Source organism: Mchenga conophoros, linkage group LG19 (genome assembly GCF_057382185.1).
Source record: "Mchenga conophoros isolate Kocher_MC1m ecotype Shallow Benthic linkage group LG19, M_conophoros_male_GT1.1, whole genome shotgun sequence".
In the NCBI taxonomy this organism is placed as follows: domain Eukaryota; kingdom Metazoa; phylum Chordata; class Actinopteri; order Cichliformes; family Cichlidae; genus Mchenga; species Mchenga conophoros.
The window spans coordinates 6,686,135-6,699,964 of NC_140544.1; the positions used below are offsets into that span (position 1 = coordinate 6,686,135).

General features: G+C 40.9%; 1 protein-coding gene across 8 annotated transcripts in view; it reads left to right on the forward strand.

The window, feature by feature from the left end:
* Positions 1-1,521: 1,521 nt before the first annotated feature.
* The window catches only part of larp1b (La ribonucleoprotein 1B), a 29,378-nt gene continuing 17,069 nt past the window's right edge, over positions 1,522-13,830 (forward strand). For 4 of the 8 annotated variants that reach the window (XM_085258405.1, XM_085258406.1, XM_085258409.1 and 1 more), the window contains exons 1-10: positions 1,523-2,313; positions 4,614-4,675; positions 6,081-6,137; positions 6,956-7,181; positions 9,015-9,188; positions 9,895-10,020; positions 10,176-10,344; positions 12,151-12,295; positions 12,609-12,786; positions 13,547-13,737. In XM_085258405.1, coding sequence (XP_085114531.1) covers positions 1,953-2,313; positions 4,614-4,675; positions 6,081-6,137; positions 6,956-7,181; positions 9,015-9,188; positions 9,895-10,020; positions 10,176-10,344; positions 12,151-12,295; positions 12,609-12,786; positions 13,547-13,737 — 1,689 coding nt within the window. In that variant the 5' untranslated portion in view covers positions 1,523-1,952. Of the gene's footprint in view, positions 2,314-4,613; positions 4,676-6,080; positions 6,138-6,955; positions 7,182-9,014; positions 9,189-9,894; positions 10,021-10,175; positions 10,345-12,150; positions 12,296-12,608; positions 12,787-13,546; positions 13,738-13,830 lie in introns of all 8 variants that reach the window. The other 4 variants (XM_085258408.1, XM_085258407.1, XM_085258412.1 and 1 more) reach the window with 2 other exon arrangements.

Genomic DNA, 13,830 nt, shown 5'->3' on the forward strand with positions numbered 1-13,830 from the left:
ACGCAAGGCCTTAACTTTTGCTCACTTTCAATCCACCAAGATCCGTGTTAGCAGTTCAGTTGGTTTCTAACTTATTAATTTAGTTTTATATCATCTAGCCACTAGAAGCAAAGCTAGAAGTGTCTTACCTGGGCTAAGGAGAAAAAGAACTGGAATTCATTTCAAGGCTGTGGAAAGAGTGGAGAGGCTGAAAATGCAACCTGTTTGAAGTCCAGTGTAAAGTTTCCACACTCTGTGATGATTTGGGGTACTGTGTCAATTGCTTGATGCTGGTGATGGTTGGTCCATTGTGTTTTATAAAGTCCAAACTCAAAACTGCCGTCAACCAGAAGATCTTAGAACACTTTGCAGCTGCCCACAGAGCCAAAACTAAATAGCCAAACGGTTTGCCGATGATGCTGTTACTGCCAATAGAGAAACTGTTGTGCATTGAGAGGAATATGAGAAATGCCCAACCAATAATACAACTGAGCTGAGGGCCACTATCAACTGTCCCCATGTCACACCACACTGATGTAGTAATGCATAGTAAAGCAGCCCCAACCAAAGATTATGTGTATGCAGAAGAGCATCTCTGAATGTACAACATGTAAAACCTTGAAGCAGATGGCCTACAGCAGCAGAAGACCACACCGGAAACCACTCCTGTCACACAAGAACAAGTTTTGACTTCTGCTGCAATATTCACATGGTAGGCTCAGAAATTAGGCATTTACAGCATTTCATCCTGCAGCAGTGGTTCTGACTGATGGTGATATGGTGGTGTGTGCATTTTTGAGCTCCTTAATACCAACTGGACATTGCTTAAGTGCCACAGCCCAAGTTTTGCTGCTGAGCATTTCCGTCCCTTTATGACCACAGTGTCTCATCTTCTGATGCCTGCTTCCAGCATGTTAATATGCCATATCACAAAGCCCAGATGATTTCAAAGGGGTTTCTTGATCATGACAATGAGTTTACTGTAATCAAATGGCCTCCACAGTCACCTGATCAATAGAAAACAATCACCCAAACTTTATTTATGAAGCACATTTCATACAAGTTGGAACATGGACAGAAAGTTTAATGCCCACCGAGCTACAGAAATGATCCAATAATTAAAAATTTATGAGTTGTTGTAAAATGATTGGCAAAAAATAAAGATAAAGAGATTGAACAAAACCTGCTATACAGTTTATGTCAGAACAGTAAAGTACGGGAATGCCGGTGAGAGAAAGAAAGAAATTATAGTTTTCCTAAAGATATAATACCTACTTTCATTTTACCTTCATGTTCTTTTTGATAAATATTTGAACAAGGGTGTCAAGTGTAGATTGTTTTCACTGAAAAAAAACCCAACTAAATCCATCACTGCTATTTTGTGACATAGTTGCCCTTGATGGTTTGATTTAATAGATCAAACCAACAACATTTCACATTTATTCCATATTATATCGTTTTTAAAGTGACATAAATTAATGATTAAAAAAAAATGCTGCATTACCAGTACGTAGCCGCTGGGGGCACCAGAGTCACTGTTTACAGCGTAGCTCCACGAGCTCCTGGCTGGTAGCGTGGAGTTGGAACCAGAGAGGAGGTCGCTGTAGTAGTTTTGTTTTAAAGAAAAAGTTACAGAAACTCGTTGGAGACAGAATAGAGTGTGAGTGGTTTACATGGTGACAAACTACAAACTCAGAGGTAATTATTTGTTCATACGAAACAGTCAATTAGAGTGAAAAACAACAACGTTTAGTTCGGGCTCGCTGACTTCTGCATGGTCGCTAGCTAGCTAGGACTTAGCTCCAAGAGCTACTTGGCTAGCTGGCTAGCGAGGTCCAGCCCAGAAGTTGTTTACTTCAACTTGTGGATGTGGTCACCCCTTGAGCTTTTCACGACTTTTCTTGGGGATAAGAGAGCAAGGACTAACAATTCACACTGGATTTAACACTGTGCGCTGTTAGGAAACTAGCAGGATGTCCACAGAGGTTGAGTGTGCTCAGGTTGACTCGGGTTTGACAGCGGCCAGCCCGAGCGGAGTGGTGGAGAAGAACCAAAACACGTCCCAGGGTGCTCACTTGGACAAAGGACAAGATCAGGGGCAGAAAGTCTTAGAAAAACAACTAGCGGACAGCCACGACTCCGGGGCTCCCAAGAGCCCAGCGGATATAGAAAAGGAAAGCAAAGAAAACGACCAAAGTAGTAACGCTGACTCGGCTGTTGAGACGGTGAAGAAGAAAGTTGTTGAAGCGCCTCCGCCGAAAGTCAACCCGTGGACTAAAAGGACCACGGGCAGAGTGCCGGTCAGCAGCACCAACTCTAGCTCTCAAGACAAAGGTGAGACGGATTTGAAAAAAATCATGTATTAAGACAGATTCAACATTGCAATATGGTAACAGCTGGCCACACAGCTCCCTCTGCAGCCGCAGCTATTAAACACGTTTTTTGCTTTGCAGCATTTTAGCAGCTTCACTGCAGAGAAATCAACATTAATCTTTGCTGCACATCCCTGACATATCTCATTTAGGCTCGTTTAGAGTTGAATGGAGTGCATAACTTAAATGTCAGAGCGGTCGAGAGATGTTGATGGGAGCATACTGCCCCATCCCCCTCTGTGCTCGGATTGCTCCGTAGCACCACGTGTTGATTGCTGACAACTGCTACTTCTTTTAGCCACCACCAGCTAACTCTCGTGCTGCTTTCTCCCTCTTGATCGAGGGTCAGAGCTGGTGTCTGTGAAGTGAAAGCACACGAAAACCTGAATGTGGGACGTAATCATTCTTAATGTCGCACATACATGCTTGACACTGTAAAAACAAACAAATAAGTAAGTAAGCGCCAAGACAGCCTGGCTAACTGTTCCTGCTGCTGTACAGCACGTTTTGCATGTCCAATGGCCTGGCTGTCTGCAGTTCCTCCCACCGGCCAGCCAGCTCCTCACTGTCATTAGTAAAAGTATCAGAATAAAGTGGCTGAACAGGTGATAAGATAAAACGGGACAGGGTTGTAATCTAATGATTGTATTTATTTTTGAAAGAATCGAACAATTATGAGTGATACCAGTATCACTGGTATTGTTTTAGTAAAAAAGAAATTGACTTAATAAGTCACTTGAGCCAAGTCTGGAAAACATTGATAAGCTTCAAGTATTTTTGATATTAAAAAATAATAGATAAAAAAAGTGAGGTTTGCAAATGGAGCTACATTTAATTTCTCAATTGATTAAAAAAATCTAAACATTCCTTCATTCCTATTCATTTCAAAGTGACACAAATGGGTCATTTTTTGTGTCATGAATGCTTTTGCCTGATTGCTGATCATTTCTTAAAATCTGTTTCGTATTTATTATTTAATTTACTCATGTAATGTGGCAACCATAACAAGTACACATAACTGTACACAGTACAGGGCACACAAAAACAATGAGAAGAAAGAAAACCCATACTCAGGCAAAATACAGAATCAAATAACACCCTAAAAATGCACAGAAGAGTTTAAGCTTTATAAGAGAGTGATCTTTTTGTGCATTTAAAGCTACAGCTAAAAGACATTTAGTCGATGAATAACAATATTGAAGTAGCAGGCCAGTGATGGTACACAAGGTTTAACTGATTCCTCTTAGTGTTAGTAATAAATTAACCTGAACACATCAACTTTGATGCTGAAAGCTTGTATTAAAAATGGGTGTGGGTGGGGGTAGTAAAGCTTAAGATATTTGGAGGTTTAGAAGGTAGGAAAAGTTTAGTTGAAAGAAGCCATCAAGGCGTTGTGGGATATGTAGGATGTAGGGTTCATGGCCGGCAATGAGGAGTAAAATTAAACACAAGTCTGTCTGTAATCTGTTTTCTAGCTCTGCTTCTGTTAATCAGATATCACAACTGAATGCATTACCTTTCTATCTATAACATACAATCAGTTGATCATTTCAGTATCAACAGTTCATTTGATTGACTCATGAGGCTGCTGATTGGTCACTGAGTGATTGCATTTATTTTATCGTACTCGTGACAGTCGACTCTGAAATACAGCTTTCTTGAGTTCAGACCGTTCAGCTAAATTTGAGTTGTGAATGTGTGTCAGAGCGCAGAGCAACCAGGAGGGAGCTATATTTTAAGCGCACGACTCTTGCAAGACCACAGGCATCGTTTTACAGCGTCACTGTACAACCAGTCTCGTGGGTGGATGTCTGAAGGCTCATTCAGGCATACACCCATTCATATGGAAGCCTCGTCCCTGTTTCTCTTATCAATCTGACCATCCACTGTCGAGCTGATAGGAGCTGTCAGGCTGCAGTGGGCCACTCCCAGGACACAGCAGCCTGCAGAGACGCAGCCACATACCGCTGGTGCTGCCTGTGCACAAAACACCCTCAACAAGTCGTGTCACTTAGTCCGTTGGGGGGAGCACATTTATTCTTTCTGTACTGACAGAAATATCCGATGGTGTTCAAACACAGCAGAGCAGCGCATGCAAGACTTTTTAACTGCAGTGTTGAGCAACCTTTCTCAATCGGAAACTTCCTCAAAGCTCTTCTTAAATTCAGAGAGTTGAAAAGGACTGAACCCCTTTGGATCTAGTCCTGTCCTGTCTCTCAAACATAATGACCTCACTCTCGGTTATTGATTGTGTATCCGCAGATCAGCAAAATGCTCCGAAAGTCGTCCGCGCCACCAAGCCCAGAACGAGAAAAATCAGCAAGGTAATCCTTTTTTTTACGTTTCTATCCTTTTCTTTAATGTCCATAGTTGCTCACATCTTACTAATTATTTCCACAGCAAAGTAACCACAAAGTGTTGTTGAATGTCTCGGCTAATATAAAGAGTGATGTTTTTGCTTGTAGTCTTTTCTTCCTGGCAAATAAACCACTATAAAATGATCACATGTTCACATTGCGTTGCCTGTGGATTTTCGTAGGTTTAGAACATTTAGAATGGGAAATAACCATCTGCTGATAGCCTGACTGTTAGCCGGTTTAAGCTGCTGACCTGTGGTTTTTGTTTGCTTTTCCAACCAGTTTTTCCACTGCAGTTACTTGAAGTTCACATTTAGAAGGGATTTAGATTATATGAAGATAATATCATATATAAAATGGTCATGTTTATTGACCAAAAAAATACATATTATGATTGTTAAGCAGGGGAAGCGTTTAGTAGTGCATCCGCCCAGTGGATCTTTAATTCCACTGAGGATTGATACACTGTGTTTTTAATACCCAGTTTATGTGCTTAAAGTGTGACATACTATCTTATCTAGTCATGCTTTTGCCACATATTGTGGGCTTTTATGTAACCTGGGGAATTATAATGCAACCTGCAGACCTTTCCTCATCAGGGTCATAGTCACAGTTCTACAGGACCCCATATTATCATTACTACACAGTTACTGAATGTTGTCTGGTAGTCATGCACATAATAAGCAAACTGATGTTAAATACATCAAATCACCAAGCCTGGTCCCTTCATATGTGTTTAGAAAAATGTAACAAGTAGTTTCATAACTTTAAATAGTATTTCTCGCACACTCGGTTTCTGTGTTCACCACTCTTTACATATGAATAGAGTTCTGTGTTTTGTTTTTGCTCTGCTTATGATCTGTTACCTCTAATGACTGCTACTCCTTTTGTCGTATCGTGTCTGAAAAACAATAATTTGGGATGAACTGGAACAGAAGCTTTTTCGGTCAGTACTCATGCATTAGAGCAGGGGTTGTTTAAAAGCCTGAATCCCTTTAGGATAAAGTTAGTCGACTTTCTGTTTGATGCGCTTCATATTGTAGAATGGATATGGTTAGAGAAATCAGCATTTGAGTTTGTGTTTATTTTTTCTGCCCACCATACTCATCACTTCTGGAGTGTGTACCCTTTGTCTGCCTAACCTTGATCCCATATCAGTTTCCCCAAATTTATGGAATTTTCAGCAGTGGAAATTGACTCACTGTGTTTATCACGGTTGTTTGCAGTTTTCCCCGCACACACAGAGCACTGACCTCCTTTTTTTCTATGCTGGGCACTTCAGTGCTACCTGCTCACCCAAAAAGCAAATGAAAAGATTCCTGATCATTATATCATCCTTTGAAACCTGACAGTCTTTCTTCCTCTTTCACAGTCAAGTGACTTCAGTGACATCACTAACTGGCCTACGCCTGGAGAACTGGCCAAAGAGGTATGATATGTGTGAATGCAACTTCTTTTACAAGCAATGAGAGCTTGTTTTCTGGTGCTTCTACTAGCTGCGTCAAAGATGGATTTATTTTTCTAATTTCTGCTCACTAGGTGGAGCGCTAGAAGCATTCTGAAGTGTTCAGGGTGTAGCTGCAGAGGGTTGGTGCAGGTTTTTAAAAAGGGGCTGTCTTATAAAATGTAAAAAGGTATTCTGGTTTTGATCTCACATGGTCAGATGTGTGATGGGGGGAATTATTCAGAACCCGATAAAGCTGAAACAGGTCTTCAGTTGACTGTGAAAATTTTTAAACTCACCTCAGGTTCTTCTAACAACTACTTCAGGTTTTGTAAGGTACAGGCGACAGCGGTGAAAATATAACTAACTAAAGGGACTCTAGATTTTTCCTTTTCCGCAATCTCTGCTGATTCTCCAGCACTTAATCTTCAGTATAGTTCAAGATCTGATGAATTCAGAAAAGTTAAAAATATCAGGAAACATTTAAAAATCTTCAAATGTAAAGTTTGATTAACTGGAGAAGCACCTGATGTGTTTTTCATCACGAAGAATATTTAAGTTATTAAAAATGTTGTCATTGTCACAGTGTTGGAAATGAGGTGCTTGTTTCTGCCAGTGTAGTTTTTTTAAGCCCCAAGATTAAACTTGATCTGCATCTAAAAGAATGCATTGTATATTTTCTTACTTGTGCAAAGAATTCAAGTCCACAGAGCAGGAAACATATTAGTAAAAGCCCGCAAAATTGAAATTGTTCTATAAAGGTGTGACTAACAGCTGGTATTTTCCCCCCTTTAAAATTTTAGCAACAACAAAATGTCCTCAACAACAATGGAAAGAAGCCTCCGTCTTTGCGCAGAGATAAGGAGAAGAAAAGAGAGCGACCGGAGAGAAAATCTGAGAGCAGCCATGATGGAGGTGAGAGCAAAGAGAACCAGGAGGCTCAGGTGGAGCCGATGGGAGAGCTGACCAAAGATGAAGAGTCAAAAGCAGGACAGGACGCCAAGAGTGCCAACCTGAGGAAGAGAGGAGGTATGGGAGAGCAAGTCGTTGATGAGATGAAGCTTTGTCTCTCTCTCTTTCTCTCTCTCTTAAATGGTTTGGATAAGGCTAATGACAGCGGCTACAATCCTGATTGATTCTGATTCACACACATTTCATCACCGTCTTGTGAAGTTATTCATCTCCAGAATGTGTTTTTTTTTCATACAGATGTTTCTTGAGTTCCAAATTTGGAGATGCATATTTTTCACTCGACTGTGATGATTTGTATTTTTTAGCATGTCTGTAACTGTATTAACTCTGTAATTGCTGGCTGGTGAAGACTGGTGCATGCTCTGCTGTGATTATCTTACGTGTTTCTCTTCCAATGATCCACTCCTACATTGTAAACATCACAGGCACCAATCTTTGTGGAAGCCATTCAGAGATAAGCACCTTCATTAACTCCTCGATGTCTAAACTAGAAGCGAAAAGTTTTGTTTCTAAATAAAAGAAAAGACATTTTTAAACTATGTTTTGACCTAATATAGCGTTTAAATCAGCTGCCAAACTTTAATAATTTAAAATTTGAAGTGTAGTGTAGGAGTGAACATTAAACAAAATGCCTGAATCACATTGTTAATAAGAACTTTACAAGACTATGTAGAAGTAATTGACACAAATGTTCTATAGAGATGCAAAAAGCTGCTAAATGAAGCAACAAAATCTCTGACCTAGAGACAAACCAGTGACTGTGTGGCAACCACCAGTTGCAAGGGAAACAGTTTTCCCCCATCCAGTTGACTAGAGCTTGCTGGAGATTGATGGCAGTTGCCATTGTTGTGAAATCGATTTGCTAAAGCACCAGTCACACAGGCCTAGAGACCAAATACCTACTCTCTAAAATCCTAACCTTTTCTTGCATGCACATAATCTGCAAGAGTTGTTCATCATATTGGATGATTGATAACCACCGGTCACAAGGGAATAATGTGGATTCTCCGATCCAATGGTGAGTGGTCCTTGGAGTTTCCTGGCAGTCACTAGGTGAAATCGGTTAACACCCTAATAACACCCAAAACCTAACTCTGATTACTTTGATCAGTAGTCCATAGTTTGCATGCTGGTCTGTAAAAACTCGCCAACCCATCAGTAGTAAAATTTGAAAAAGTGCAACGCAAATCAGAAACAGAAAACCTCGTAGAAGCTGTGCCTTTTGAACCCTGTTGGTTGAAGCACTGAGGCGCAACTTAAACTCTGAAGGCAAACGCTCTCTGTTCCCGGTTTGTGTTGCACTTTTGTGTTCCACAGTTAGAAAGTAATTGGCAGGTGGGGATCATACTTTCTGCGTCTGCGCGTCCGCTACAGTTTCCTTGAGTCCCAGTAACCTAAATGTCATTATCAGGCAGTCAGTGTGACGGTCTGTGTGGATGGGCTATGCCTGCCTGGTTTTTTGGGGGGGGTTTTGCAACCACACGTACTTGGAGAATTGACATTACAGCCACAACGTCACAACTGGACACCGACTAGTCTCTAGGCCTGTGTGACTGAGGCATTAGATACTGAAGCTACAGCGTCTCACATCCAAAATGGCAAACAAGTTAATGTCACATGGTTTGCAGTTATGTGGCTACAAAACCTGAATACAGAGCATTAGTACAAAAACCCTAGAAGCTATGGGTACATGAGAATAAAGACTTTTAAGTCCTTTATTTGCTAAACAAACCTGGAATATGATTAAGTAGTCATTCATTGCTATGATGAAAGGTTTACGCTGCAGTTTTAGTCACCATGCAGCTTTATTTCTGGATTTGATCTTTTTTATTCCCCCCCTTTTGGACCAAAACTCTACAAGCTTTGTTTTCGGTGTGCAATCATCGTTAGGTAACAAACGTAAGTGGGTTTCTCTGCCGCTGGAGGAAGTGTCCCGGGATGATGATGCCAAGACGCCCGGCAGGGGCCCAGCACGCTCAGACACAGAGCCCATCGATGACTCGTCTGACCTCACGTCGCCTAATCAAACGCTCCATAATAACAGGGCGCATGATAGCACCAGGAGTAAGTGGCCTCGAGCTCACTGTTTACTGTTCACGTCTTCAGTCTTTTTCTTTCTTCCTCACTTCGCTGGGCTGGCTTTGCTTTTTATTTCTCTGGTATCTTTTTAACATTTGCTCAGCAAGCTGCCATCTGTCTTTAGTGTCCACATGGCTTTTTTCCTACTGCATGGCTCAATGAAAGCATGACTTTTTTTTTTTTAATTTGGCGAATATCTTGCATCAGATGGATGATTTAAAGCTTCTTTGACATTTATTCTCATACAAATTGCCAACAAAACCAAATGTTTGTAATTTTTCCTGCAAATAAAAACAAATATTAAAAGGTTTCAGATCTCTGCAACGAGAACAGGCTGCTGCTGCTTGTCATAAAGCTGTTGAGCTAACTGGATGTTGGTGGACATTTTTATGTTTTTATCATCTGTGCTGACAGTAGTCCTTCTAGTTTAGATGATCTGGCTGTTGTTAGGGTTTATTTACAACTTGTTTTTATATTGAAGCTTTAGACAGTTACAAAATATTGATTACAATCCTTTAAATTTACTTAAAGACGAGTACTATTTAAATAAAAAAGCAGTTTACTTACATTGAGTTTCTTGTTCAACTCAACTTCTTAGTAGTTTTAAATCTAAAAGTTTAATAATGCCCTTCAGCGGTACATGGAAGAAGTTGTAGGCTTTGATCATGAGTGTATGTTTTCCTGTTCATAGGTTGGCGAAGAGAGCCGCGGGACTATGGCGACGATGCTGCAAGCATTCGGAGCGACGGTGGGAGTGTTCGTGGAGGAATACGAGGAAGAGGGAAGGGACGTGGACGCGGAAGAGGTCGTGGGCGAGGTGCAGACTAGTGTTTTTCATTCATTGCCACACATAAATTGGAAGCAGAATCATCAGCAATGCAATTTCTGTCAAAGACAAGAAAATCCAGCTTTTTGAAGTGTTCTCTCTCCTTCATATGCCATTATTTGTTCCTTCTGTTCTTTTGTTTTTAGGACGATATGAATACCCGCTCAACTTTGGAGACTCTCAGTCATCTGATGGTTCTGCTCAGGCCCCTGCAGAGTTTGGCACCAACATGGTTTACTACTACAATGATGGCAACAAATTCCAGATGTACACGGTGGATGAAAAGCTTCTTAAGGAATACATCAAACGGCAAATGTAAGAATTTAATACCTGGAAAAAATATTGTCCTATCTTATGGAGGCTCTTATTACTTTTTACTATTAATAGCTCGATGTTCCAGCTTCATGAAGCATACTTCAAATTTTAAAAAAAAATTGGTTATTTTAAGCAATGACATATTTTTTTCTGGATTAAGTAGAAGGTTGTAAAAATCAGGTCATTTTGTAGTTTGCATTTCTCAAACAAATACCAGAGCAGGTCCAAATATGCAGCGCAATCCATTCGCCAATTTTAGCACCCCAACCTGAGACATGTTAGTTGAACTAATAGTATTGCTTCAAGATGGGAATGCAACATGGAGTGTGGCAAAAGATGTTTGCCGCCTCTAAAATTTGGAACAGCTACAAACAAAATGGGTAGGTTACATGAGGAACACGCATGGATAGATCATAGTGAAATCCAAAGCATCAGGACGGAAAACGCAGAAAATTGCACAACAACAAAAAAAATGGACAGAAATACGAGGCAGTGTTTGTGGCAGAACTGAAAGGAATGTGCTGAACGAAACGGAAAAGCCAAAAAGAAAACCAGTGCAAACACCTAAACGGAAGAAAACAATATGACAGGAGGTTTAACGAGAATGAACTGTGGACGATGGGACGAAAGTGATGATCTGCTGCTGAGATGATGCTAAACTTCTGTCTGCTGCTGTTCCAGTGAAACGCATCCAGATGATTGAAGAAAATATTCCATACAGATACATTTTCCTTTTCAGTTTGTCTCTCTTTTTATGAATAATCACATTTTCATAGTCAGTAATGACATTTAGGCACCGTTAAAGCTAAATTTCCTGTTCTTCCTTCCCTTGTGTAACATAGTAAGTGAAGTGTTTTCGGATTTTTGTTGTTCTCTTATTTCCTCAAAACATTTCCTCGAGTATCCTTTTAAAAGTCACTCAGTTTAAGACCATAAATTCATTAAGGTCTGTCTTTATTTCTGTAGTGCATTTTTCATACCAGTGTGATCAAAAATAACGTCTGAAAGAGATGAGATAGAAACGTCTATAGAAGAGGGGTGAGGATGTCTCAGTACATGTATGATAGGCCGTGATCTGGGTTCAGGGTGGCCTGCAGGGGGCAGTGTCCACTGCTTGTCTGCCTGACACTTTTGGGCCTCATTGCTGTTCAGACTGGAGGGTGAGGTGAAATGCTAAATATAGTCTGAGTGATTTGAAGGGGACAGGAGATGAATTATACCCAGGAGTGACTGGGGAAAAAACTGTTAGAGGGTGAGGAGGGGAGGAAGAAGGGGTGAGGGAGGATAGAGAGGCCACTCTTGTCTTCTCCTTTCTCATCTCACTCAGCGTTATTCAGGCTGCTCACTCAGCCGACGTTACTCTGGCTGCTTGCCGCCCGCAGGGTGGGCACTAAAGTGTGCCATGGTGATTTCAAATAGTGTGACAGGCAGTCAGCAGGGAGCTCTTCCAGTCTAGATATGGTGCTAAAGTCAGACTATGTCTTTTTTTTGGTAAGGATTATAAAAGAAAATATGATTTCTTAATATATATTTTTTATACTTCTTTGTATTGGTGACTTACAGGTTTCTACCTCAATACTAGACTGAAATGTTTCTGTAACACAGAGTATTGTAAATTATTTGGGAATAGTTCCTGATTCCTGAAATCAATGGAGCCTCAGGGACACAGGCACAAATTTGCCAGCTTCACTATAATACTTCAAAATGGGTAATCTGCTCCTTTACGGATCTCCTTTATGGACTGTTAAACAACTTTGTTTTGTTTGTGCTGGTGATTAAATGTATTATGTTGTCCTTCCTTTTCAGTGAGTACTACTTTAGCCTCCACAATCTGGAGCGAGACTTCTTCCTGAGGAGAAAAATGGACACGCAGGGTTTCCTCCCCATCTCCCTCATCGCCAGCTTCCACAGAGTGCAGGCCCTCACCACTGACGTCAGCCTCATCATTGAGGTAGCATCACATCACCAGTGTAAATGCTGCGTGTGCTCAGGCTGTAAAGCTTGTTTCTTGTCACATCAGTGTTTGTTTTGTCGGTTAGTTTTTAACTTCTAATCGTGCTAAGTTTGACATTTGTAGAGATGGTAGCAGTGAAGGACTTTGAGAAGTCATGGAGTGCTACTTTTCATGACAAATGAAATGTTTTAAAAATAAGTGTGTGTGTAATTATTTATTTTTTATCAATGCTAAACTAAAAGTTCTTATATTCTTAACTACATGCCTTGACTTTAATGCTTGGCTCTGGTATCTATCTCGCATTTTGAAGGCTCTGAAGAGCAGCACAGAGGTGGAGCTGGTTGATGAAAGGATCCGCTGTAAAACAGACCCTGAGCGTTGGCCGATTCCCACCCCTACCACCGTTGGTTCCCCTCGCACCGACTTCTCCCAGCTCATTAACTGTCCTGAGTTTGTTCCTCGACAGACCCTCAATGCCACAAACTCCGGTCAGTATCCTAATGATATCCTCTCAGCAAATCTCATGATGTAGATGCATAGTGTGTATCCAAAACCCCATATATATAGAATGTTAGCACTTTGGGGTGTCGTGTCCCTTTGCTATACAAAAATTAAGTTCTATTTAAAGAGCACCGCTAAGCGGCCCCTTTGACACTGGGTGAACTATGAACACACAGTTTATTTTGACTCGGTTTTCACCAACCTACTGCCCCAAATATTCAGTTGAGCAGCAAATGTGGATTAAACGCAGCTGGAAGGCACCACAAACATGACATTGCTGGAACATTTTACTAAATGAGCCTACATATTTGGGAGCAATGGCTGCAGAAGCACAAAATCACAGTGGATAGAGAGACAGTAGACAGACTGGCTTTGAAATCATGAGATTTGTTGACGCTGTAAAAAAGCATCATCTTTATGCTTGAATGATTAATTCAGTCTAATTATTTTTATTTTTATTTTTCCATGCTAAATTAAACATCCATATTTATGATTTCTTTTTTTAAAATTTAATAATTAAGATGACGCTGTCTGGAAGTCATAAAAACAGGTTTTGATGGACACTTTGTAAACAAGCTGACAAAGCTGCCATTAGTCATCAAAAACAGTTCAGTTTCTCTAATATCAGGTATTGTTGAGTTGTTGGTATTGAGATTAAACGCAGAGTTTTATGTTGCTTTGAGCTTTTTGTTTTTTTACTCTGTACAAGGTTGACTGAGTGTCTGTGTTACGTGTCGGGGTTTTCAGCTTCATCACCTGTGAAGGCAGCGGCGACTCCTGATCCCGTGCAGCCTCAGGACTCCCCTGACCCTGGCTCCTCCAGCCAGGAATCTCTACCGGCCACAGATGACTCCAAAGATGCCCTCGCCCCCAAGCCCGACCCTGACGCCTGGATCCAGGTTGAGAAACGTCATAGGCAGCCCTCTGCAAAAGCAAAGGTAGTGAGTGCAAAAAGGTGAAACGGGCCACTCCCCTCATGCCTAGGGTTGCTTTAATTTTGAGTATGTTATTATGGTAACTGGTAGAAATTA